Below are 26,946 nucleotides of genomic sequence, written 5' to 3'. Positions count from 1 at the left end.
AATCGTCGGATGAGATTCTTCGGTCGCATGCCCTTCTCATTATGCAACAAAGGAACGTCATTTTCCAACAAGACAACGCCCGACCTCACACGGCAAGACTGACAACAGTCTTTCTCAGGAATCAAAACATCCAGGTCCTGCCATGGCCCTCCAGGTCTCCAGATTTAAACCCAATCGAATATATTTGGGATGCACTGGAACAACGACTGCGAGCACGTCTGCAACAACCACAGAACCTCCGACAGTTGGAACAAGCACTGCAGGCATAGTGGGTGAACACTGCCCAGGCCACAATGCGGGATCTGACTGCTTCCATGAACGACGATGCCAGTCAGTTTTGTACACCATTTGGTTGCCATCCCGCCTGATGACGGTTCCACGGTCTTGTAATGGTGTTATTTTTTAATGAGGGTCAAAAACACTCTTTCAGATATTTACGATTTTACTACTGTTGTGTTGTTGTTTTTTGTAGAGTATATTCATAAATTCAAACGTTAGTGTATAACCCAGGGTGATTTACGAAAACGTCTGCAATGTTATGTTTATTATGCATGCCAAAGACTTGCCGTCGTAAAATCCATAAGATTTGTTCCACATTGTATTATTGGTTTTGCATTTCTTGTATGTGGGCCAAATGCCTTCTTCACACATATACACTACTTTTGACTTTCAGTTGCTACCCCGTCATTCTTTTAGGACGTTTCGCTCGGTCCCCTTTTACCAGATATTGGTTTTGTCAATGAATTTGTTATGATAAAACATGGATTAAACGAATGACCAAATATTATGTTGTTATTTTCAATAAAGATACACACCACTTAATATGAAGCACAGCTAGAATATGTGCAATTATTGTTCGGTGACGACGGGTGTTCTCGTCAGGATGTTTGACCGAATCTTTTACAACGCTGCAATTCACTGGGCAGACTGTACCCTTTAATGTAATATGTTCCAATCCCACATTAACCTTCATTGTCATCATATCTGCTTGTTCCATAAATGTTATGTACTGTGCAAAATAACTAGGGGATATGAGGCGACACCATAGAACTATACACCAGTGTCTTGCAAAGCTCCCAAACACATCATCGTGACAGTCATGAAGCACGTGACCTGGGACAGCACTTGCAAGGGATGGTATGCCCGATTTACCTTTGTCACTCAGACTCGGTTGTGGGCAGGCGCATATTGTATTCTTGGAACCAATCGCTAAAACACACTTTAACAAAACACATTTAATCGTTAAAGAAGCGATAGCATTGGCCATGCGAGGTTTGCAACGTGCTGAACATGTATGTACCATAGGCATTTTGCAGGTTGGCATACCTCAGAGTATTGGTGCCCAAACTCTGCATGTTTCTCAATCTGTCATCAGCAGATTGTGGGCCTGATACCAACAAACACATACCGTCGATGATCGAGCCGCGCTCGACGCTCAAGGGCAACAACCCCAGCCCAGCAGACATTAGTCAGAACGAGTGCATTAAGAAATCGATTGCAATCTGCCACTCAGATTAGGGACCGGTTGCAACAGGCAACTGGTGTAATAGTACATGCACAAACTGTGCCAAATCGTCTGCACAGAATGATAGCATTTGCGTGCACGACGTATACGTGTCATCCCTAAAGGTACTGCATGTCATTTGAATGACCGGCGTAAGTGGTGTAGGGAACGTCTGCACTGGGGTATTGTCATGTTTTCTGTCGAACTGAAATTCACTCTTGACCTTCCGTGACTGAAGGAATCGAGTTTGAAGATGTCATGATGAGCGTTTTTTTATGGACGCTAACGTCGTTCAGCATGATCGTTTTAGGGGTGGGTCCATAATGGTATGGGGTTTTATCACAATGACTGGCCGAACCGCTCAAGGTTGTCCATGGCAGAGTCGCAGGTCCATACTATCTGGACACTATCATTCCACAACTCGACCTCTTTAACGACCAAGCATAACCATCTCATCACACCAACCCATTAGATCTGATCCCCTACTCCCCAGCAGATCTGATCATAGCATTTCCATTTGCCAGTACCATATAGATCAGAAGATATGTCTTGGTAATTCACAATATCCCCTACAGTTTTGCATAGCATTTCTTGTCCCACATATAAACATTTTAAACAACAACAAAAAGGACAAAAAACACAATCAGGGTAGCCAAAATTAACTTTCGAAATTCCTTCGTCCGGCGCCCTTTCACCTGCATCTGACCTTGTCTCACCCAGCGGGTATGCATGAAGTTCCTTTATAATAATTACTATCATAATCAAAATGCATTGACCACTAGTTTATTATATACGCCTAAAGCAGGAAAATGATGACCATATTTTGGACGTGAAACAAAACACATTTACTGCACATCTGTGCTATATATACAGTCTAGCATTGCATTGAAAGACGACGTTCGTGAGAACAGCGTACTGTATTCTTCACAATTGTCTTGGGCAGTGAAATTGTGTGTAACTGTTCTACCAATGTTACCCCCTGTGATCGTGTACGGCAGGCGATCTTTCCACAAGGATACGATGGCCAAGAAAAAAGGGTGAAAACGTAAACTTAGCGCTATTGCGCTAAATCAAAAGTACGTATTGTGGGGTCTATATTAGTAACACCTAAACGAATCTTAAAAGCGCTAACGAGGAGTGGCCTAATTAGCCCAGCTTTTCAGGATAATTCTTTTAAAAAAATCCCATGTTCAACAAACCCCTACAATATTGAAAACCTAATCCTCAACAGTTAACCGACCACTTAATAGTTTATCCAGTATAATTTGGAACCCTCCCAAAATACGAAATGCTCCTTTCCACAACATAGCATGTTTTGGCAACGTGAACACCCCTTCCACCAAAGCACATTCATTAATATGTCCAAGTCATGGTGTTTCACATGCCATTGCGTGGATCTCATAACCTCTGAAGTGTTACACTGGTATATTGTGAATTCCATTTCCGGTGCCGCTACCCATTAATGATCGATTTCATAAAATTTAGATCAACATATTCTAAGAAAACATTGCATCTACCCAAGTAAAAGTTCTCGAATAACTCTATATTAATTTTTTACACTATAAGTTTGATATACATTTCGCTATGACAAGTTTTATGCTCATCATTCCATAATACTTGAAACTATTTTAGACCTGGTCCTTTTCAAATGTTAATGTAATTTACTCCTGGAAATAAGAAACCACTTACGGACATCTTAGCATACCATGTGTTATAGGGTAACTTGGTCCCTCGCTCATGATGAGCAAAATTATCTATTTGCAGACCCTCTCCAAGTAGTGTATGGTTCACTTTAACGGAAGGGAGGGAGCACATAAGAGACCACAGACAATTTACCATGCCTGAAGACTAGTTCGACCTTAAGGTCTGCACTCCAATCTCTTTAAAATCAGATCTTTTACTCGCATTGTGTACCTCTGTGCCTGAAGATCCGACAATCCCTCAACAGATTGCCTAAGGTGAACTCCGAGTGACAGCCGAATCAAATATGAAGGATATGTGGCGTGTGAAGCCAACCACACAGAACATAAATATTCTTCACTTTGGGGCGTAGATGCCAAGGCAATCAGAACAGGTACTAATAATGTCCATAACATATTGACACAGCTTTTATACATTTACATTTGGAAGTGGTCAATATATTTCTTTCAAGATTCAGAAATCCAAAATGCTGGTCTTAAGGCTTTGCACCCAGAATTCAGAAGCCTCACTGGACACATCCTTTGGTTAGAATAGACAGGTAAGTTTGCTCATGGTTCACGAACCCAACCTCAAGGTGTCCTCAAATCTTGATGCCAAATGAAATCATATCCAAAGATCTCAAAATTCTGTTTCCTAACCATATTTCCTAGGGTGTTTAATCATCAATTGTAAAACCAGGGTTTGTAAGAAAATTTTGTATAAACCTGTCTAATCAATAATTCAGTAAATGGTGTCTAACCCTACAAATTTAATCGAAGAGATGAAAACACAACATAATCCAGAGATGAAGACAACTGAATAAAGCCAAATAGAAGTTTTTTTCATAATTTTATTGTTGGTGATTGTGACATGTATGCAGTTGACAAGAGTGACATGACCTACTGGAGGTCAAGCAAGGCATAGAACCATTCATGCACAGCTCACTATACTACCATACTCCTTTACAATATTAAAAACTTGACATTGTATCAGTGAGGAAAACAAGCAGTGTCGAGAATTTCATTATTTCTATATTATGCAAATCTGAGCCATCAAAATTACATGAATCTAGATCATCTGGACTATCACAAATCCAAAGTTTCTGCAAAATACCCGTTGAGATGCACTCTGCTCAATTGAATATGGCTCTAATGATTAACAGGACAGATGTCTATGGTGCCCATTTTATCTGAAGACTTACTAACATGAAAAATCCAACCAACATGAGCATACATGTTCTTCCTAAAGAGCACCAACATGACAATAACTTGCCTAATGGTTTTAAAAGATGGATTAGCTACAGAATTAACAGCAATGACAAAGTATGACAGCATACAAGCAATTGGTTGCAAAATATGTCGTAGGGATAACCAGCAAAATACGACCAAATAGCAATGGAACTCCTGTGTTTCTATATCCTGCAACATATATGAATAATTTTCCTTGTCGATAGATTCATAAACATAAACAGATCACAAGCTGTTATGGCCTCATCATTCACAAAAAACAAACAGTTAACATGATGAATCACTTTCAGTAATTGACAAATTTAAGAGAGATGTAAATTACAACATGTAAGAACATTGTAAAGTGTGATTTAAACAAGCAGACATATTTTTCCAAGCAGTAAACAAGGTAGCTTACAATATGCAAGAATAATCTAATGTGCCACAAACAAGCCGCCCAAAAAGATACATTCACTGTTTCACAATATGGACTGTATTTGTCAGCAGCAAGTATTGCCCTGCCAGCAACAGTAATAAATATAATTACGGATCACAGCTGTTCAACAGTGTCACCTTTATGCTGTCACAACAAAACTGCAATTCATTACATGTATAATGTATATAAATGCCATTTCACAGATTATTTGCATACAAAAAATCTACAAGCGAGATGCTCCCAAAATCCAACTTACTAAATTTGCACACACACATACATACATTATATATATATATATATATATATATATATATACATATACATATATATATATATATAATAAAATACTAGACATACTCATGATGATATTCTTATTGGAAAACTATAAACTGTCACAATATGCTTGCTAAGATAACACTCGTGATTAACACATTCACAAAACATCTCCTCCTCACCACACTTTTGAGTATTTCAACTGAATTCTAAAAGTGTTACCATTAACAATGGCCAATGAACACAGCTGCCCTATATATTGCTAGACAGACATGACTTTTGTTTTTGATAGCAGACAAGCATGCAGGTAGACAGGGTATGTAAACTTGGTACTGTGTGAATTATGACACCATCCCCCATCCTCCAAATACAGTCAATATGACATTAACTGCATCGAAACTACAGTCCTACATAGATACATGTATGTACACAAGGAAATCAATAATACAACTATACAGATATGGTATATACAATGTAGTAGTGTCTTTCTTCGCATTCAGAAAGGCAAAAAGAATACAGTAAAACTAAATAACACTATACTGTAACAAGATGACCAGACAGAACCAAAAACATGAATAGAAAGTTCAAACACATATGCTTGAAATACAGAGCACAATTCAAGATATTCGTTAGAAAATGGTATGGTTTTCAAAACCCTTTGCATGTTTTGACAGGTTATAGTTTTGTATATCATACATATGTTAGGCAGATTCAACACATTTTACAGATCAAAACGAAGGATATTATGTTACATAGTTACGACGTTTTTTAGAGTGATTTTCGATCTGTGATACCGGTTTTACCCAGTTACAGTGAAAATTATTGCCCATATTTGCAATTACAGATCATGACTTACCACTATCAAAATTACCTAGGTCATGTCCCTAGTGTGAACATAACATTATATCTTAAGAAGGCTTTACCAACTATGATCATTCTTGCCTAATGTGTGGTACTATGTACCCCCTAGAGTTTCACATAATGAAGTCCCAATATATTCTGGGCAATGCAAGAGATCCAGCACAATACTAGCACTTCAATATTCAAGTCTCCTTCCCATTATGTTGAATGCCTGTCCTGAAGCCTGTCAGCTAGATGGTATTCACAGCTCAATATTATGACAGTGAGTCTCCCTTCGAGACCGACAGACAATACCCCACACTCCTGCAACTACCCACACTGACACTGTCTGACAGTGGCTCAGCAAGCTGGCTATGTAGCAGGACTAGGATTTTCTAGCATCTCCATCAGGAAAGTGTCTATTGGTGTGTCTCCAATTAGCTTGAAGAAGAACAGGTGCTCCAAGCATTTAAGTCCAATGCTGCGCAGAGCAGGTAATCTGAGTAAGAGTTTGGCAAAGCGGCCTGGCTCATCAGGATAGCGAGTTTTACAATACTCTTCCAGAGATGCATAAACTTTTTCTCTCAATTGTTCAACCTCTTGCACTGCAGACAGACCTTTAGCATCTGAAAAGAATGAAGAGGGGAAATAAGTTAACAAAACAAACTTTATACTACCAATCAAAGGAATGGAAGTTGTTATAATCTGCCTAGTCTGATGTTATTCACAAAAAGGAAAAATGGATGTTACACAGCTCACCAGGATTGAAGAGTACAATGGCTCGCAGACAGCCAAGTTCTGTCTTATCCATCTTCATCTCTCTCATCTTGGCTACCAGCTCTGTGAGCACTCGGTCAAAGATTGTACCAACCCCTGCCTGATGTGCAGAACTGCGATGTACATGAAGGCCAGTTGCCAAGAGTATGCCATCCTTTACAGCAATAGACCGATGTGAAAATCCTGCGATCAACAGTTCATTCCATCCTGAAACAGACAAATATTTTGGGGTGAAAAGATCATTATTTGTAATAAAATGTCCTACCGAAACAAGTTCAAACATTAGCTCATTCACTGCCATTTCCTCAAAGCCCCCAAAATCATACAAATCAAACATACAACCATGCACTTTCAACCCAGTATATATTAATAACTTGACATGTGACTCATAACATGAATCAATATAGGTAAGGTTATTATCAGCAAGACAAGCCATACATACCCCTGCCATGCATGCTTACAATTGTAAATAAATGTTGGATTACTGAGAATAATATAGGCCCTAGACTGATACATATGTTTCACAAAGAAACAAGCATGAAATACTCACATCCCCCGCCAATATGACATGTCGGGTGTGTGCAATGCATTAGCTCCTGTGAACTATGTTCACTGGGCCTTTTCGTAAAGAAATATAGTAGGTTTTTCAAGATCTGTTCCGGAAACGAGGACTTCCCTACATTTTCAGTTTAAATCAAAGTCGTTGCCATGGAAACTCGAAAAATAACTTTAAAAAAAAATCCAAAACTATCCAAAGGCACCAGTTCACCGCTAGACCTATCAATGTGCAAAATATGGTGAAGAAAAATGGTACGGTTTTCAAGATCTGTTCCGGAAACGAGGACTACTGCCATTTTCAGTCTAAATCAAAGTCGGTGCCATGGAAACTCGAAAAATAACTTTAAAAAAAAATCCAAAACTATCAAAAGGCACCAGTTAACCACTAGATCTATCTATGTGCCAAGTTTGGTGAAGAAATATGGTACGGTTTTCAAGATCTGCTCCGGAAATGAAATGTGACGGACGGACTGCACCCATTCCTATATCCCCCTTCCACTTCGTGGCGGGGGATAATAATTAAAAGTGTGGCATCATAAATGAACCTCATCTGAACTTGTTGCCTTGAAAAAGTAAAACAAAAAATTTAGAACTTTCTTGATATGTAGACAAAGATATATTTCATGGTTAAAGAGTCATGCTCTTGAAACTAACCTTACCCACATTTGAGGGTAAACAAGATTCTTGATGGTGTTTTTCAAACTTTGATAATGTATTCATCCTTAATGATGCATGCAAAAAGCCATCAAAAGTGGGTTTCTGAAGAAAGGACGAGGTAGCTTAAGGGCCCTATTTGGCCCTCTGGAAATTAAGAATGTCAAGCTAACAGTTTTCTGTAACTTTATGGGAAAAAATTGCTAACTTCAAGAGGAAATCTATGAGAAAGTGTGACCCAAGATGATATTTTTTTAGCATATGTTAAATACAGCTCAGATCAGCAGGGGTCCGACCTACTGATGTTCAAATATTTCATAATTTTCATAAAAACTTCCAAAAATCTGCCTCTTTGACACATTTTAGCTGTATGTTTTCATGTAGTGTTAATTGTAGCCCCAAACATGCATGTGTTGAAACTAACAAAGTGTGGTTCTCATTTCTAAAAGTGTTGCTAATTTCTTAAATTATGTGGATCATGTGGACCAAAAGGACTCTTATCATATCTTGTCCTTTGTACAATAGACAAAAGAGCCATAACTCCGTTAACTATTAATTAACTCTTTCAACACCTTAGGCCGGTATACCGGCCAAGAAGCATCGAGTCCCCAGACACTGTAGGCCAGTTTACCAGCCAAACCGTAGTCACGTCACAATAGTATATCTTCTTATGGACCTACCTGTAATATCATTCATTTATTAAATCTAACACATTTCACAATGTTTGAAATACGTATTCGATTCCCATTTATCATTTTTTATCGATAAATTAAAAAATTATTCACTATTTCCCCGCAGTGTTATTGAAAATAAAATTCTCTGACACACACACTTCGACAACAGGTCCACCTTGAACATGTCAAAGAGCAAAATAAAGATGTTTTAAACAAATCTTAAAATATATTATACAAAGTAATAAATAACATCAACAAAAATATATCTAAAAGTAATCAAACTTACATCTAAGTTATTATTTCCATCTTTTCATGAGATTGCGTGTAATGTAAGTCAAATGACATCTCGGCTTTCGTCGCCTTGAATTCGTGGCTTGGACACGATGTTAAATGCAAAAATATATGCATGAAAAATCTTTGTCACAGCTCGTAACCTAGCACGATACATTCATGAAGTTTTATATATGTCGTGATTTCCTGCTTAAAATGTTTAGAATAACACAATTTAACCAAAATCTTTTGTCAACTTCTGAAATTTATCATACACGAGCTTGGTATCACAGCTGTAATTTGATTGGCTGCCTAAGGTCACGTGCTCAAATTTGACCAAGCATACCGTATATCGCTGTGTATAAGGCGAGTTTTTCGTACCTAAAATAAGGGGGCTAAGAAGGGGGGTCGTCTTATACACGGAGTCGAAGATCTCACATTTTTTTCCACTGGCGATGTCAACCGGCGTCAGATAGCCAGCCGAGCATTTGACAATAAAACTTCACATTTCGTCCTGAATAACTGTTCCAATAACTATTTCCATACATAAACATGATTTGTATCTCTTTTCCTTGAATAAAGTTTAATAATTTCTGCAAATAAAGTTGAAATGACCCTCGCCTCGATGCAGATTGTCAAACCACCTGACACGGTAAAACAATCAACATCCGCGAGTAGAGAGCCGGAAGTACTGGTAAGCATTTGCATATTGCACATGTGACCTAACATGTGATAACCGGTGAAGCTGAAATCAATTCCCGCTGTTTTTACAGTTGTATTAACAAGTGTTGGAGACAGTGTGTACAAGTGATTGTGGAATAAACACACTGAATGTGAAGCAAACATAAGCCTAGTTAGTTACAACATAGTTAATTGGCGATTAAATTACTCACCATTGTCTCTTATATGTTATTACTTCATAAATGAATTTTATTTTATGGGCACCAATTTGGTGTCGTACCATGTAAACACAAAATGGCGACGTGTGCTGGAGTTACACACGCGACCTATCATTGTAGAAAAAAAACAACGCAAGATAAACATAGTTTTATTGCATATATAAGGTTTGTGTGCGCACTTGTGATGTGTGCGAAATACGCATCAGTCGGAAAGCGCACGTTAAATCTCCAAAGTAACAAACTAACTTGTGATGTCCGTGTGCGAAATACGCTACAGTCGGAAAGCACACGTTAAATCTTCTATATCAGTCAGACTTGTGATGTGTTTCATTCCCGGTCGCCTTATACACGGAGTATAGGATTTTGGGTTGATTTTTAAGGCGTGTACAGGGGGGTCGTCTTATACGTGGGGTCGCCTTATACACAGCGATATACGGTAAACCCTGTAGCAGATTTCGGCAAGAAAGCGTCATTAGAAACCAATTTTAATCCAATGAAATTGCTTGTAATAACTACGAAAAAACTCCAGGCGATGTTACGAGCGTGTAGATGAAGGAATGAGCTTTTCAGCGATGTGTCATATGCCAGTCTTCGACGAACGTGTTATTCATACGAACCCTTTGAAAACGGGGGAATTTCTTCATGTAAAGGAACGGACAGACGCTGTTGTCGGGAAATGGGTGATGACAGATACTTTCTATAATTTTTTTTTGAAAATGATTTTCCAATTACGTAAACAATGAAAATAAAACAGAAATAGGTAAGTGGATTTTATGAAATCTTACATTTGCCGAGTTTTCGCTTCCTTGGACCTTTATCTGGACATTAACGTGGTAGCTTACATTTTGTATTTACAACGAAATTAATTAAGTTGTAAATGCATTATTTAAATAATGTGAAAAACATAACTTTCATATTTATAAACCATAGGATCAGACCTTTCAGATGGTTTGTAACATGTAGTAGCAAAGATATTTTACAAGCAGATATTTTCTTTGATAAATGTTGGCTTCATCTATCACACAAGAGTCTCTGGGAACTCGGTGTCCCAGCACTAAACACTTCTGGTTGACTGGTGTTGAAAGAGTTAAAGCCTTGTGACCAATCAGGCACCATGTCCAAAGATCATACAGGGGTCATTACATTGTCAAAAATATATTTACGATTTAGCTTTTTGAACTCATCAACATATTAATCCCTAAATATGTTTTCAAATTTCATCCTTGTAGCCATGTTTCAGAAAAAAATTCCCCATTGAAATCTGATGGAACAGATGGAGCCCAAACCGATATCACCCTGCCATGAACCCTGCAACTTCATGGCTGAGGATAACTGGAATCTGGCAACAGGTTAACTTATATTATACTCATAGATGTAATGCAGTACACCTCTCACCTGCTCGAAGGAGGATCACCTGGTCCTCGAGAGGTAACTCTGTGAAGTGAGGTATGCGCTTAGCCCACTCAACCAATGTAAACAGTTGCTTGTCTGCTGCTTGGCAAATATTAGTCACTGGATCCTTCTGCAAAACACACACACACACAATGAGCCTAAATCTCAGTTCTGAAAAAACATCACAACATTAAAAATGCATGACAGCCTGGACAGAGTTATACCCCTTGAACTGTAGATGAGAGAGGGCAACCCAAATTGAAGCATTTACTGATGATTTAGGAATATCTGAGACAAGTTATGTATAAAATTGGTAATTTGAAGAAATGTGCTAATGGTTAACTTGACTAGCAAAACATCCTGATGATCCCGCCAAAATTACAATGGTTGGCATCTGTGTAGAAGGCCCTGCCAAAGAATCTGACTGAGCAAATAAGCCTAATAATATATTCCAGCATACCTGTAAATAATAAGTGGTAGAAACTTACATTTATAGCCCACTTGTCCTTATCATGATAACATATAGCAAGACCCTTTAAAAATGGCAAACTGCTTCTAGTCCTTATGATACCTTAACTATTGGGGCACTAACCAATGCTCAATAACCTGAGCCAGATAAACAGGTGGTTAAAATTATGAGCATAAAATGCAATAAACCAAATCATCCAGCCTGTGTACATGGAAATTCCCAATGGATTTGTAATTGCATCTCAACAGATAAACATTCATGTTGATCCCCAGAATCAGGGCAGGCTGGAGTATGAAGTAGTGAATTGACAAGACTCCAGACCTTTCTCCACACATATTAATTTCAAATATCAGTTTTAGCCTGCACTTCTAAAAACAGGCTCTGTAACTCATAACAAAATGTATAATATACTATTCTACATCGTTGATGTGCGATTGTCAAATTCAATCTCGGAAGTGAACAAAAGTTCCACAAATCCCAATGTCCATTTTGGAAGTTTCTAGGCTCAATCTGAAATCACTTATCAGAATAAAACAATGCAGCTGTTCCATGGCAATGTATATTGAAAATCCATCCCTGTGTAAACAGATCTCATAATGCAAACCTGCCCTTGAGTTACAAACATCTACATTCATACCACCATGACTATATGGCAGTTATACTAACATCTAAAACACAAAGGAGTGACTCGGCAATAGAAACAAAAAGTTTTTGGCCACTTGTCCTTATTATGATATTATATAGCAAAACCCTTAAAAGGGGCATATTTATACTGGTCCTTATGATATCTCAACTATTGGGCAAGGACTATAGGACTAGAGCTCTACAATTCTAACAATTCAGTTACTACTTGTGTACATGTGGTATACATACCTGTGTGTCAATGTAAGTGTCAATCTTAGGTTCTACTGCCAGTTCAGCCTCCAGAATCTGCTCTGTGGGCATATCATTGTTGGCTCCACTGGTACTCTCTACTTCTTCCCCCTTCTCCTTCACACGTTGCCTCTCCTCCTGTACGGCTGCCAACAAAGCTAACCAAGTCAGTGGACGTGGGGAATCACCCCGACAAAGACAGTTCCATCAAACTCAAAAATCTGCCAGCCAGTCTCCCTCCTTTAGCTCATTATACATGGCAAGTAACAATTACCTCAGCTGAGGTCAAGCACATGTCATCAATCCATGCAGAGACTTTATATGGGCCCTAAGAAACCCAGATATCTGTTAGTATTGTCCTATGTTTGGAGAAAAATATGCTCTCAATTTAGCAAGTGTAAAAACTAATTTGCACTGCACAATGTGTGGATATCAGTAAGTGATGTACACACTTAGTGCAGTCTAGTGTTCAATGTTCATGTTGCACCTATCTGGAAAACTGGACTGGCATTACATGAACAAACATATATTCTCATTATATCTTCTCAAAATGGAATGGTCCAGATGGAGCTGCTTTGTCCCTACATCCAACTGGTGCATACATTGCAAAACAATAACAAAAAATACAGGATTAGTAGCTCACCTTGCAGTACATTTCAATTCCATGCATTGAGAAGGAACACTTCATGAAAACATCTAAGATTTATAGTTTCAGCTTCAAGAAAATCTAAAATACCAACATGACCATAACAGCTTGGTCCATTTTGGTTTGACAATGTTTCAACCATGTGAAGTAACATGTTGGACTAAAGATAAATTAGGGCTCCAAGCCAAAGGCTCACAAGTGGTTCCTTACGTTGGACGCCGTTTGTACAAGCAAACCATGTGCGGATTCAACATGGACGCCGTGTGAAATGGATTTAGCACATCCCGGGACTTTCGTGGGACACGTCAATGTCGTAGGGGCAATGTCTCGCAAGCGTTTCCTTACTTTTGACAGCGTCGGTACAACCAAACCATTTGGGGATTCGAACATGGACAAGGTCCGAAACAGGTTAAGCACTATATCTAAGCAATGCAACGAAACCCAAGGTTTGAAATGATTTCAAACTTTCTGAGAATTGTCTCCATATATAACACATCAAACTCTTTTAGCCGTTTTAAGATATCTTTCTTTGTGACGGCCCTATTGGATTTGGATTTTGATGATTTTTTTCACCGAAATATTACTTTAAAGATCATATCTTGTAAGGTTCTCCAAAGAAACTATTGAAAGTTGACATGAAGTTAGTTGGACATATGTACCTCATCTTTTGTTCTTGGTTGCATGCTAAAGGTAACACTGCTTGGTGGTAATATTTAATCAATATTTTGGACACCCCTGGAACAATCCCAATTTCGTAGCGGCGATGTCCGGTGACTATTTTTTGACGGAGTCGGTACAAGCAAACCCTTTGAGGATGTTCAAGGTCGGAAATTTGTTTAGAACAGTCTTGGACACCACCCGCACACGACAATTTTGTAGCGCGATAACCTGCAAGTGGTGCCTACATTTGACGGATTTGGTACAAGGAAACCCTTTGAGGATTCGAACATGGACGTTTGTGCGCAGTGTTACTTGGAGCCCACCATAGCTGCTTGCAGCTTTAATTTCCACTTTGCTCTCAGATAGCAATTGCTCAACAATGTCAACTGATTTAAGATTGTTTTATGAAGTGGCATCTATTTGGTACCAATGGCAAGGAAGTACATACCTTCTCTCTTCATTCCCATGGAGAGACACTTCATATATCGGCAATACTGGCAGCGGTTGCGCTGACGCTTGTCAATCATACAGTTCTTGTCATCTCGGCATGCATATGTCAGCTCTTTCCTGACAGTTCTCTTGAAAAAGCCTTTGCAACCCTCACAGCTAAAAAGTACAGAGACATCCATCCATACATCCATGAAATCAAAGGCTTAAGCCAACAAAGACAGCCACTAAACATTCGTTGCTGTCAGCATTGATGTAATCATATGTTTTCTGTATTATCACTGAAGATCAAACGACGAGTGAAAACTAAAATCTAACTTTCCCTTACAAAAAGCTACAACACAACCATATCTTGCTCACATGTCTTTTGACTGCAGGGATAATTTTGTTTTCATAATGACAATATTCAATTAAATATTCCTCCCCCAAAATGTTTGGTTTGCTTGCTACCTAAAATACCATTCTATGCTTGTCCTAAGACTGTAAGAGGTGACTAGCGGGTTCGGGTGGCCAGGCTCATGCATGTCATCGTATCCGAATTGTGTGGATCGATGCTCATGATATCAATCGCTGGATTGTCTGGTCCAGACCCGATTATTTACAGACCGCCGTCATATAGCTGGAATATTGCTGAGTGCAGCGTTAAACAAATGAACCTATTTCATAAAAGATAAACTCTCAGTTTCCTCATTTCACAGCCATTCGCAAAATACTACCCCATAAATTATGTGACAAACAATAAAAAGTATCGTAAAATATCATCTCCAGCTAGATCTTATATATTTGATATCAATAGAGAGACTCTTGTGAGCTACTCTATTAGCTTGCTATGATGCTTGGCCATACATGAATCATACAGGCCAAATAACAAAATCACAATTTCCTACAGGAACACTTACCTATATACACCATAGTGTTTACCAGAAGCCCTATCACCACAGATGGCACAGATATGTTTATTGGTTAGGGAGGAATGTGCCATTCCCATGCCCGGAGGTGATGGAGAAGGTCCTCCGCCTAGTGACAACATTGGGGGTGATCCTAAAGGAGATCCCATGGATGATGTAGGGGAGTGGAGAGGAGGTGAGTGCATCGGTCCTGGATGGCCAGGTGATGGCTGTGTTGATGATGGCATGGAGGGGATGCCATGGCTGAAGCCATAGAAACCACCGTGCGTACTAGTGGGTGAAGTCAGGGCAGAAATGTCAGGCTTAATATCAGGAGGATGACCCATTCCACCCATCTGTGCCATGGACATGCTACCCTGCATACTGCCATTCACATTACTGTCCAGCGTATCTGTTAACAAACAAAAAAACATTCATTACAATAGGCTTGCTGAAAAAAAATACTTAAGTATCATTAATAATAATATGAAATCTCATAAGATATTGATAAATGATAAAATAAACATCAGAAGACATTCTCCCTCCCCCTTTTTAACAAAGGGATTAATTTATTTTTGATTTTGTCATAAAAAAAACCTGGAAATGGCAACCGTGAGTACATTCATTTGGCTATGTTATTTACCATTTGTTGAGTTAAAAATAACCAACATCATAACTAGAATGATTATCGGAAGAATATAAATCTGAAAATATATTTGTATTAACAAAATATTCTGACATTTTGTAATCTTAGTTACTGTTTGTAACGTAAGTGTATTAAATACAAAAAATAATCCTCAGTGTAGTATCATTGGTTGGTTTAGTAGTTTCAAATTGTTTGACCAGTCACCATGAGAGATCAACCAGTCAGTGATCATCAATAAGAAGACATTTCGAAGCCACACATTACCGACTTTGTATAATTTTAAAGTCAACTAAGAGTCAATATTTGTCGGTTGTTTAACGTGGCACTCAGCAATCATATTCCAGCCATACGATGACAGTCTGTAATTAATCTCATCTGGACCAGATAAAGCAGAATATTCATGACACGTCTTCATTTTTAGACAAATAAGGTTCACTTCAAGGCATCAATAGCAATAATCATGGTTTCTGTAAATAATAGGAACGTAACGATACATTGATGTCTTCATGTATTGCAATATGAAGTATCAGAAAAATACTCTAAAGCGGAACAGTTTTGCGAAAAAGGAAAGTACTGCAGAAACTGCGAGTGAATAGTTGCGCATGGCGCAGGTATTATAGTGGAACAAACAAAAAGACTTCAGGAGGCAAATTTCTTTAATTCGCTTTCACACCTTGACAAACTCGCCAGTATGAGTAAATTAATAATCCCTCGCATCCTGCATTCCTCGAATTACATATTGTGACTCAGCGTCAACAGTCAAATTTTGTTCACTAATCTGCCATATCTTGTCAAGTTGCTGACATAACACTGAGTAGTCCAAACATATGCCAGCCAGTCTATACTGTTAGGTAAACACGTTACTCCAACAACACATGCATCTATAGTTAAAAACACTGAATTACCATGTCATTGGTCATTATGCTGTTCCCTACTTATAAAAATATAACACATGCAAATGTACCTTTGATCTTTGGTAATCTTAACGGTGTCGGTAATCTTTCCAGATGCGGTTAATGTTAGTGTTAGCCAGTAACAATAAATTTATGGCACAAAACCTTCCAGATTTACAGCATATTTCAACATATTTTTGCAAAAGAGATGGGCTATTACAAAGAATTATTGATTGAAACTTTGAAATGTACATCTTAGCAAATTCAAAACAATGCTTCACCTATTATCCATCTGCACAAAGCTTGCAGATTGCACAGATATGTTTATTTTTTTTTATAATATTTCATCAGCTTTGGATTTGAGACATTTCATAACAGGCATGTCAGATTCTACCACTTTAATCACTGTCCAATGATTTACGTCCCAAGTCAGTGGAGGTGTACCTTTGTGTGACCATGGTAGGTCAGTTGATTGTAACACTCTTTACTATTGTCTTGTTCACTTCACCATTACAACTTTGAAACCCAAATTGATCCCAAACTATACTTTCAAATTTAACAAAACTGTAAAAGATCAGATAAATTGTTCACACTTTAAAATGGCTACTCATAACCTTCCTAAGTGTCCATTTTTTAATACAATACAAGGTTATTTGCACCAAGGTTTAAAAGTGTGGATGTACCTCAGTTGATTTTCTTGTCCAGAAGGGATTCTGGAAGCTGGTTGCTTGTCTAAGTGAGATCTGACCTACAGCAGAGATCGTCCTCACTAGAAGTTATGGTGCAGTATTCTTAATGAGACAGAAAAGTCTTTGCCTCTAGCTACCTTAATAACACAGTTTAACCACTTCCAGTTATTGACCTTCACCTTCAATCTCATCCATGAACTGTCGGGTGATCATGTAAAAAAAAGTTTCGTCAAATTCCAAAAACAAATGCTCAAGAGTCAAGATCATTTGTCTACACAGGTTTGTTGGGCGGTTTAATTCACTCCAAGTGACCTTGACCTTCAACTTAAAACTTGGGATGTGCTGTACCCAAAGAAAATCTCTAAACTATAACACACCTGTTTTGTGTGTATCCTACTCAGAAATATAGGCATAAGTGCTTTCAATTAAACTTAAAAACAGTTATTGTTACCTTTAAAAAGAATTACTGAATATTGAACATCGCTTTAATATTAAATGCCCTCATCATTTAAACAGGTAAATGTGTTGAAAAACTGTTTAAATGTCTTTACTCATGTTAACTGTTCTTATACTGATAATCTGTGATAGAAAATAAGCACAGTACCATGGATTATGCATGACCTTACTTTCTTTCTGAATGGCCCACCTTACATCAAGGCTTGTATGGACACTGAATATGCTCAACCACAGAGTAGCATATAAGACAAATATAGTTTAAGCAGCCTGTTTCTAAACATCTTCCTGTGTTTCCACAAGCCTATACCAAAGCCTAGTTTCTACCCTAGGGTGGGAACTAAACATTTTGCTGCAGAGAAGATGGTTTCAACATGCTAATATATGTCTCATGAATGGCCACTGATTCATCATGTTGATAGCAAGACAGTGAAAAATAAGGACGAACTCTGAGCAACAGCATGAAGCAATGACAGAGTGAATGTGTTGACAACCTTTTCACAATTTCAGTGTTGGTCCAATTGAAATCCTATTAAGAAAAAACAATGAAGTTGACCATTTGGCAGCTGGCAAACAGCCCTTGATATTTTAAGTGTCTTCTCAAAAATTACTTCTTCAGATAAACAGAAATTGTGGATTATTACACAAGAGTTGCCAATCAATACTTGTGCCTTTAATCTTGAACAAGAGGGTTAAGCATGCTTTTAGTTTTAGGCTGTTGGCTGGATGTCGTTTCTTCATGAATACCAGCACCATATTCTTTTGATACCAGGTCTGTGTTTGATTTCTGATGCATAATGTCCCCATACACAAAATAAGTTGGGACGTATACTTGACAAATCATGTTTTACTCCGATTTGAAACCTCTCTCAATCAAGATTCGCAAATAAATCCATCAGTTGAAGTCTTGGCAAAATTTTGACTGCCCAATGGCAGCCATATAGAAAACTGGATCAGAACCTCTCAACCGAACTGGGGTGCTTGTCAACACTCTGCATGTCTTCTGTATTTATGCACTCATGGAATATTTTGCAGAAGTTTGCTAGTCCATAATATCATATACAGGGCTCAGTTTAGCTACATAAAACATGCACAAATGAAACCTATAATTGAAAAAGGCAACCTAATATTTATGTCAGCATGCACTAAGTGCATGTCAAAATAAATTCAAATTTGTGTCTGACTGAGCCTTACTGTCTATCAAAATCGATATTTGAACACACTCAATATCACTAAAGTTCATTTACCATACGACATCACTAATCCCTGTGTTACATGTAATTTGTCATGCTTTCTTAGGCATGACGTCATCAAACAATGGGTACATCAAGATGATGTGCACATGTTACTGTTACATTTTACAGCAATGCATAATTAATTTATGTGACACTGGCAGCAGACCGGCCTATGTTTTAACTTTGATAGATTCATGGGACCAGAGTGCAACCTGGTTTTGTTTGGTGCATAGTTTTCATGTCAATATGCACCTGGTCTAAGTTAAATCAAGGTCCTTTGATATGGGAGCCCTGCATAAATTGTTGTCATTAATGCAAAAAAATTTAACCTAGCTGTTTAAGGTTTTACTGGTAACGTAAAGCCTACCCCTCAATGACATTTGACATTGAAACTTCACATTTCGTCAGACATAATGATTTCCTTTTTCATACTATACATTTTTTGCAAATAAAGTTTAAATGAACCTCACCTAGACCAGGATAGCCTAGCTAGCTGACACTCCGACAAAAAATCAATATCTGGCAGTAGAAAGCCAGAAGTAAGAAGGATAAGCAGAACCACCTCAAAATAGGTGGAACACATCTAGAATAACACTAAACAGATACTTTTAATGTTTAATGTACACTTGCCTTACATGGCTATCTAATTATATTAGTGCACTGAAATATAACACAAAGTAGGCAAATATCTAACCAATAAGATCACTAAACATTAAATCATAAATGTCCCCGATATGTTGCAGACATGATCTAGCGCATGATATGAAAATCTAATCAATGCCTTTTGCTTTTGCATCCAGAGATTATGAACAAAAATGCTGATTGTTAAACAAAACAAAGCTCAGTAAATAAAATCAAAAACAGAGTTCAGGGTTTTATACGACGCACAAACATTGAGACTTGATGCAGAAAAAGAATATGCTACATCCCAATGGACGCACAATAATATTTATTGTACCAACAGCGCATTAAGAGCAGTTAGGGGAGTCTGTCATTTCATCCACCAATAATGACCACTGTCCACATGATCATTGATTTATTCCAAGTAATTATCAAAACATACAGTACACTTCAAGATTTCATTCATATTGCCTGCAAGGACCCTTAAAATTGGGTTCCCCCTCCTGTGAATCAGTGTAAACACTAAATTACTATTTCAAAAACTGATGTGTCAACATGGTCAATTTTCTGAAACTGTCCATTGGAAATCCTGGTTCAAAACATACTACACAACATCAGCAACTAATAAAACATATGATAGTCTCTGCAATAGCGATGTTTCGGTAGTTGCTTTTTTATGTGATCTTTGTTACCTCGTCGTACCTCACTAACTTTATGTACGCTGTCGTAAAAAAGCAAGATTTTCTGAATGTATTCTTGAAATTATGTTAAAATGACAGGTCAGAAGACATTCTCTGTGATGGATTGACAAGACAATGATATCACAGAGATAATAAATGGCGACCATGCTAAGAGTGATTTTGGTCGTTTCAAAACTACTGTTGCTTGGCACTACAGGTTTAGAGTAATCCCATGACTTCACTGTTTTAGCACCCATAGCCCTTACTGTTCCAACTCCCAGTAAGGAGTGGACCAGGTGAATGTGAGTCTAGCCTAAAGAATCGTCGTATCCATGTTGCTAGTCGAAACCGCCTGAATCAAAGACGTCTGAACAATCTGATGATATTAAATAATACCCATGCTGCTGCATGTCATCTCTTCCAAAATAAAAAATGAAAACTGAATCAACAAGGTACAATGCTGTTATATCATGTTTAATAATTGACATGACAACTATTTTGAGGATTTAGTGATCAAAACTTAAATTCATGTTCATACAGTGGGTGATGTCTTCAACATTAGAATTCAGCCATATTCAGATATTATATCCTGGATAAAAGATAGGATCTCCATTGCCTCATCTAGTAAAGTTTATCCAGGACCAGTATATTTGTTTGCTACCGGCCCACATGACCTGCACAAAAAAATGCCACCCAAAACACTATTAGAAAAAAGATTTTTTCCCTAAATCATGGTAGGCAGCATTATTATATCAATCAACTAAAGAGTCGGGCCTGTGGAAGCACAATATAACAGAGCTCCAATTAAGCTGCATGTTTGCATAAAATACACACAATATATCACCACTACCCAGTTAATTTTTAGTTTCTTGCGTACAAATAAGCATGAAAAACCCAAAGAGTATACACACATGTAATTACCCAATGCCGCCTTTCTAACTTGAGTACATGTATTTCTTTACAGATCTTTACTTACTGATTGAATGTAGGTATCACACACAGTCTCTGACTCATAGCCACTAGTCCATAGCCTGAGTAAGTCAAATTTCTTTTGATCTAGTAGGCTTTGTTGATAAAAGTTTATATATGAACACTAAGCTCTGCTGAAAATGATGTCATGAGAAAGACAGTTCATGCTAATAGACGCAAAAGCTTTTGGCACACACAACTTTCCTGCAGTGACAAATAATAAGTTTATGCAATATGTTACATACTTGGAAAATCATACGAACAGATACAAATTATGAGTCACCTGAAACAGCATTTCTAACAGAAATGTTTTTTTTAAAAAGTCTCCTCATAAGTGTAAAGATCAGAATATAAATATGCAATATCTTCAACTCAGAGTTATGTTAGATGTAGATTTAATCATACAAAAAATGAATTTGGAACTGAACATTTCAGGTAACTCTTAATATTGCATCTGCATGGGTTAACAATCAACAGGTTGCCTATTCATCAATGTATGGAGCATCTAGGCAGTTCAGGGCGATTGCAAAAAAAGCAAAAAGTAACTATTCAAATCCAGTTTTCAATTATTTTTATGGGGTTATTGGTTTTATATTTAGTACTTATTTACTACTAGATCTATAGGGAGTTACAGGTTATAGGCACTATTATAAGGGTCCACTATTCAGTAGCGGCACTCTAGAAAATCTCAGCAAATATAAGCCCATCAGAGTAGCCCAACAAAATCTACTGAACATTTTCATAAGCAAGGTGAGGTGAAATTGGGTTTAACGTCGCGTCCAAGATTATTGCACTTATATAGCGACGTGCATGCACGTGTATGTGTGTGTGTGGCTGCTTGTACTAGTCCGGACTGATGCCGATTTATAGTGCTAGCTCACTGAGATACCATGCCGCAATTTAACATGAATACCCCACTCAGACACAGTATACTGACTCCGAGCCGACCAGTCCTTGTTTTAGCCCCTTAATGCCGAGCGCCAGACAGGGTAACAACAAGTACAATCTTTTAACGTCTTTTTGTATGACGCGGCCGGGAATTTTCATAAGCAAAGAAAACTGACCTGTTAACATGGTTCAGGCATTGCATACGATTAACCTGATCTCAATTCAAGACAGCTCTTACATTGTCACATTAAGATTAATACAGACAAGTGGTTAATGTAACAACTAGTATTAAATACATATTTTTGAAAAACCAACTTGTCCCAGATGATCAGAAGAGTGGCCATGCCTAAACCAGTTTGAAATCAACATAAAGCTTATAAATTCAGGAGGTATATGTCAACTCTCTAGCAGATTAAACCAAGATTGAATTCATTATTGTGGCACAAGGTATCAAAAAGAACTGTTATTTCTGTGTTAATTCCAGTCCAGCTCCCTACCATGAATAGGCCTACATCCATATTGACTTGTGTCTAAACAGGCCTGAATATGGTTTGCCTAAGTAACGAAATGTCACTCTTTTAAGTTTGATATGTAGGAGTAATTACACTGAATAGGGATAAATAGTGAGTCTTGTGTTCTCTTTCAAAATAATAACCACTGAATTTGTATTGCTGGATATTTTTTTCACAGAATAGTTGTGGAAATGAGGCCATTCACGGCCGCCATCCTTTTCTCGTCTGTGCAGAGACGACGGAGCTGGCTGGCTAAGCCAAGCTAGACAATGTGAAACTATTCGTAATGGGTTCATGAAACGTTGAAGCAATTTCCACACATTTCCTGATTGACGGTGCCTACATGACTTTGGTTGTTTATGCACAGATAACCGATCAAGTGAATTTCGGCCACTGTGTCCCGCAGCCACAGGTGAACTGCACCAAATCAACGGTGTAGCTCAGTGCGCGAACTCTATTGACTCCAAGATGGCGGAGAGCGTGTTGATGTGGAATTTGTCTGATTAACATGTTTTAGAACTTCTAACAATCTGCAACAAATGCGTTGTTACAACTATTATATCTTTCTTACCCATATCGCTGTGTTCCATATTGGGCCGCTGGACAATTTATCGCCCGAAATGGACTTTTGATTCGTTTTCTACCTTCGCGATTTCCAAAAATGTCTGGCCTAGATTACCTCGGTCATGCAGATACGACTTCTACTACCCATAATGCATCACAAATTTGCACGTCAAATGTAGGCTTGTAATAATTTCTTCGTTGAAATTAAAGCTTTAACTCCAGAAAGAGTATATTTTCCATAACTAGACGTCACAGAAAGTTGAATACCGGTAGCGAATGCAACATAGTTTAATGTTTCGAGATGCAATAGGATCTGTCGGAGTGGGGTGAGTGTGTCAACAGGTCATAGGGTCAAAGTTCAACACCAAGTTCACACTGACCCATAATCGAACATGGTTTGCGGCAAAGAGCAGCCGCATCGCATATATAAATATATAAGTACTTTCAATTCGAGTGTACAGTCCAATTATATATTTATATAATTTAAAGCAAAACTAAAACGCTAAATACGTTCTCCGACATGTTTCATTTGAGAGAATGATACGACTGAAACATTTTGGAGGGCTTGGATTCTCAGTCGCAGTTGTAGGAGAATGCATTGTTTTCTGTTTCCCTTCGGAATTTTCTTGTTATTTGTATCGTCAGGTAGCTCGAGATGGAAGCTTTTCTTTTATCTAACATTTATTTCATTAGTTGTATCAATTTATGTATATCATTGTGTGGAATTGGCACAAGTCCTTGTCAAACTGCCCAATATGTATGGTGTCACGAGGACAACAGTAGTAGAAATTTGTCATTTTTAAGGGTTTTGCTAAATGTTATCATCATAAGGACTAGTGGATTAAAACTGATAGTTTCTACCGCTGGTGGGAGTAAGGATTTTATCATTACTCGACTGAGTTGACCACCAACACAACATTTCACAAAAGTGGGATACAACGTTTGTGAACCAACGTTTGCCCTCACAGCGAACCTTAGCAAATACAGTCAGTAATGATAGAAAATATGTTTTGTGGGCGAAAGCTACATAGGAAGTGAATCAAAACTCGTCATTGAAGAAAAACAATATAATTTCTTATAACCAATCGGCGATTTCTTCTATGACATTTCCACCACCCACTCCATACAATTTTGGATATAAATCCTTTCAGGTATTGAAAAAGAGACCTCATGATTAAATATATATTCAAATATATGCTGATTGTTTCAACGATTCAACACACCGTGCTACGGCCTCTATACATGCTCCCGCTGCACTATCTTGTGTGACAGAATGCAAGCGATTCCAATAACTGTAAGGGGAAGTAAGGCTGCACACACATACGTTCTCTCACACAGTATTAGACATGCTTATACACATCACATCATACTAATATCGATGATGGCATACAGGATAATTGTCTGTTATATATTCATGGATCCACCACGGCTGATAAGAAGAAAACAGGGTCCTCATGGGCGGAAACAGAGGGGGTGGTGGGGGGGGGGGGGGGGGTGGGGGGGGGGTGGTGGGGGGGGGGGGGGGGTTGGGGGGGGGGGGTGGTGGGGGGGGGGGGCAACCCCCCTTTTTATTTCAAAAAAATCTTTATTTCTGTATAAATTACCACCAAAGACAATTAATAGATCTTAATTGTGCACCCCCACCCCCCACCCCCCCCCACCCCACCCCCCCTTTTCAAAAAAGCTGTATCCGCCCATGGTCCTCCCTAACCCCCGGCTTGTTGTACATAAGAAGTTTGTTTCTTTATACAGTAGTGAATAACATAGAAGTTAATGTTAACTACAAGAAAGAGTCCTTTAAAGCCTTAAGAAAAGATAGGCACCAAACTCGTCTCCATTGCAGACACTATGCACTAAATAAAACAACATGGATCAAGGGCCGTAAGTGTTGAAAAAAATAATTCACGGCGCCAATTTTCGAAACAAGTGTTGACAAGTTTCTTTTACAAAAGCATGCAAACTTTCATTCATGTAACTTCAGCAGTTTTTGAGAAAACATCTCCCCATTTCACGCAGTAGGCACAAAGTTGACAAGCATGGAACAAGGACCATAACAAGGACCAATGAATTTAAGACACCATTTTCGAACATCCATGAAGATCCGGGATAGAATAGATCTTAAGCAACCCGTTCTTCCTGTAAAGGACGACTATACTTGCCGTAATTAAGAGGCTACTAACGGAATCGGGTGGTCAGACTCGCTGACTTGGTTGATGAATGTCATCGTGTTTCAATTGCGTGGATCGATGCTCATCATGTCAATCATTGGATTTTCTGGTTCAGAATGGATTATTTACAGACCACCGTCATATAGCTGGAATATCGTCGAGTGTGGCGTTAAACAAAAACACCCCAAAACAAATCGAACACATTTGAGATCGTGACCAGTAATATCAGTGTGTGAAATTATCTGAAAGAGGAGATATTTTGAACCCCACCCTCATAAAAATGCTTGATCCAACCTTGCCAGTGGTTTGCACAGTATTCCACATGCGATCCAGCTGTGAGTGTATGTAATGCACTTTGACAGTTCAAGGTGAACACATACATAGTGTTAGTTTGTTGGTAGTGCACTGCGGGCTGTACAGTTGCAGTATCCAGCCATGTTGACTAACATATAGTCTATGACATCTGTTATTACACAATACATTTTTTACTCCTATAAAACTATCATGATACTGATAATAGAGCTGGCTAGACTTTTATATTCTGGATAGGTTTTCTTTCATAAAACCTTCCCCAGTCATGGCGAAGGACTGCCAGTGAGCGGGGAGGGAAACTCACAAGCACGCTTTTATGACATCCCGTATGTTCAAGCACTGAAATGCATCACAGTAGCCTGCGAGATTCATTCCGAACTTAATAGTATGAATGTAGAGCTGTTACTGTATATATACTTCATCAGTGAAAAATTATGAATTATACTCGTTTATACGACTTGTGTATATGGTATAGATATCATTTCATCCACGCAGTTGACCACACGTGACGAGGCATGCATGCAGCACGTGGCAGGAGAGGCGGCATGTTTTGCACGATTGCGTTTGCTGTGCAGAGCCAATAATGCACACGACGCAATGGCCAATCAGGCAACGGAGATTAACAACAGGGGTGGAACCTGACATGACAATCGTTCTGTATTCTAAGTTGCTACTAATATCTGTTAATATTAGTTAATATCTGTTAACTTCTTTATTACAATTAGTGCGACGTTTCGGTGTAGATCCTAACACTTTTATCATGCAAGTGATCATCACTTGTTTGATAAAGGTGTATCATCACTTGCTTGATAAAGGTGTATCATCATTGGCTTGATAAAGGTGTATCATCACTGGCTTGATAAAGGTGTATCATCACTGGCTTGATTATATGTCTATCATCACTTGCTTGATAAAGGTGTATCATCACTGGCTTGATAAAGGTGTATCATCACTGGCTTGATAAAGGTGTATCATCACTGGCTTGATAAAAGTGTATCATCACTTGCTTGATAAAGATGTATCATCACTGGCTTGATAAAGGTGTATCATCACTCGCTTGATAAAGGTGAATTATCACTTGCTTGATAAAGGTGTTAGGATCTACACCGAAGCGTCGCACTAATTGGAATAAAGAAGTTGTTCATCCATAG

General features: G+C 38.3%; 1 protein-coding gene across 4 annotated transcripts in view; it reads right to left on the bottom strand.

Moving 5' to 3' along the window:
- Positions 1 to 4,016: 4,016 nt before the first annotated feature.
- The window catches only part of LOC124113768 (retinoic acid receptor RXR-like), a 50,540-nt gene continuing 27,610 nt past the window's right edge, over positions 4,017 to 26,946 (bottom strand). Inside the window, exons 1-7 of one of the 4 annotated variants that reach the window (XM_046474284.2) lie at positions 23,323 to 23,479; positions 15,178 to 15,577; positions 14,280 to 14,437; positions 12,526 to 12,683; positions 11,187 to 11,313; positions 6,719 to 6,943; positions 4,017 to 6,585 (exon numbers count right to left, since the gene is read on the bottom strand). In XM_046474284.2, the coding sequence (XP_046330240.1) occupies positions 6,332 to 6,585; positions 6,719 to 6,943; positions 11,187 to 11,313; positions 12,526 to 12,683; positions 14,280 to 14,437; positions 15,178 to 15,577; positions 23,323 to 23,341 (1,341 nt within the window). In that variant the 5' untranslated portion in view covers positions 23,342 to 23,479 and the 3' untranslated portion in view covers positions 4,017 to 6,331. Of the gene's footprint in view, positions 6,586 to 6,718; positions 6,944 to 11,186; positions 11,314 to 12,525; positions 12,684 to 14,279; positions 14,438 to 15,177; positions 15,578 to 23,322; positions 23,480 to 26,946 lie in introns of those variants that run through there. The other 3 variants (XM_046474285.2, XM_046474281.2, XM_046474283.2) reach the window with 3 other exon arrangements.

This window comes from Haliotis rufescens, unplaced genomic scaffold, assembly GCF_023055435.1.
Source record: "Haliotis rufescens isolate VD_foot unplaced genomic scaffold, xgHalRufe1.0.p SCAF_8, whole genome shotgun sequence".
In the NCBI taxonomy this organism is placed as follows: domain Eukaryota; kingdom Metazoa; phylum Mollusca; class Gastropoda; order Lepetellida; family Haliotidae; genus Haliotis; species Haliotis rufescens.
This window is presented reverse-complemented; position numbering and strand designations above follow the sequence as displayed.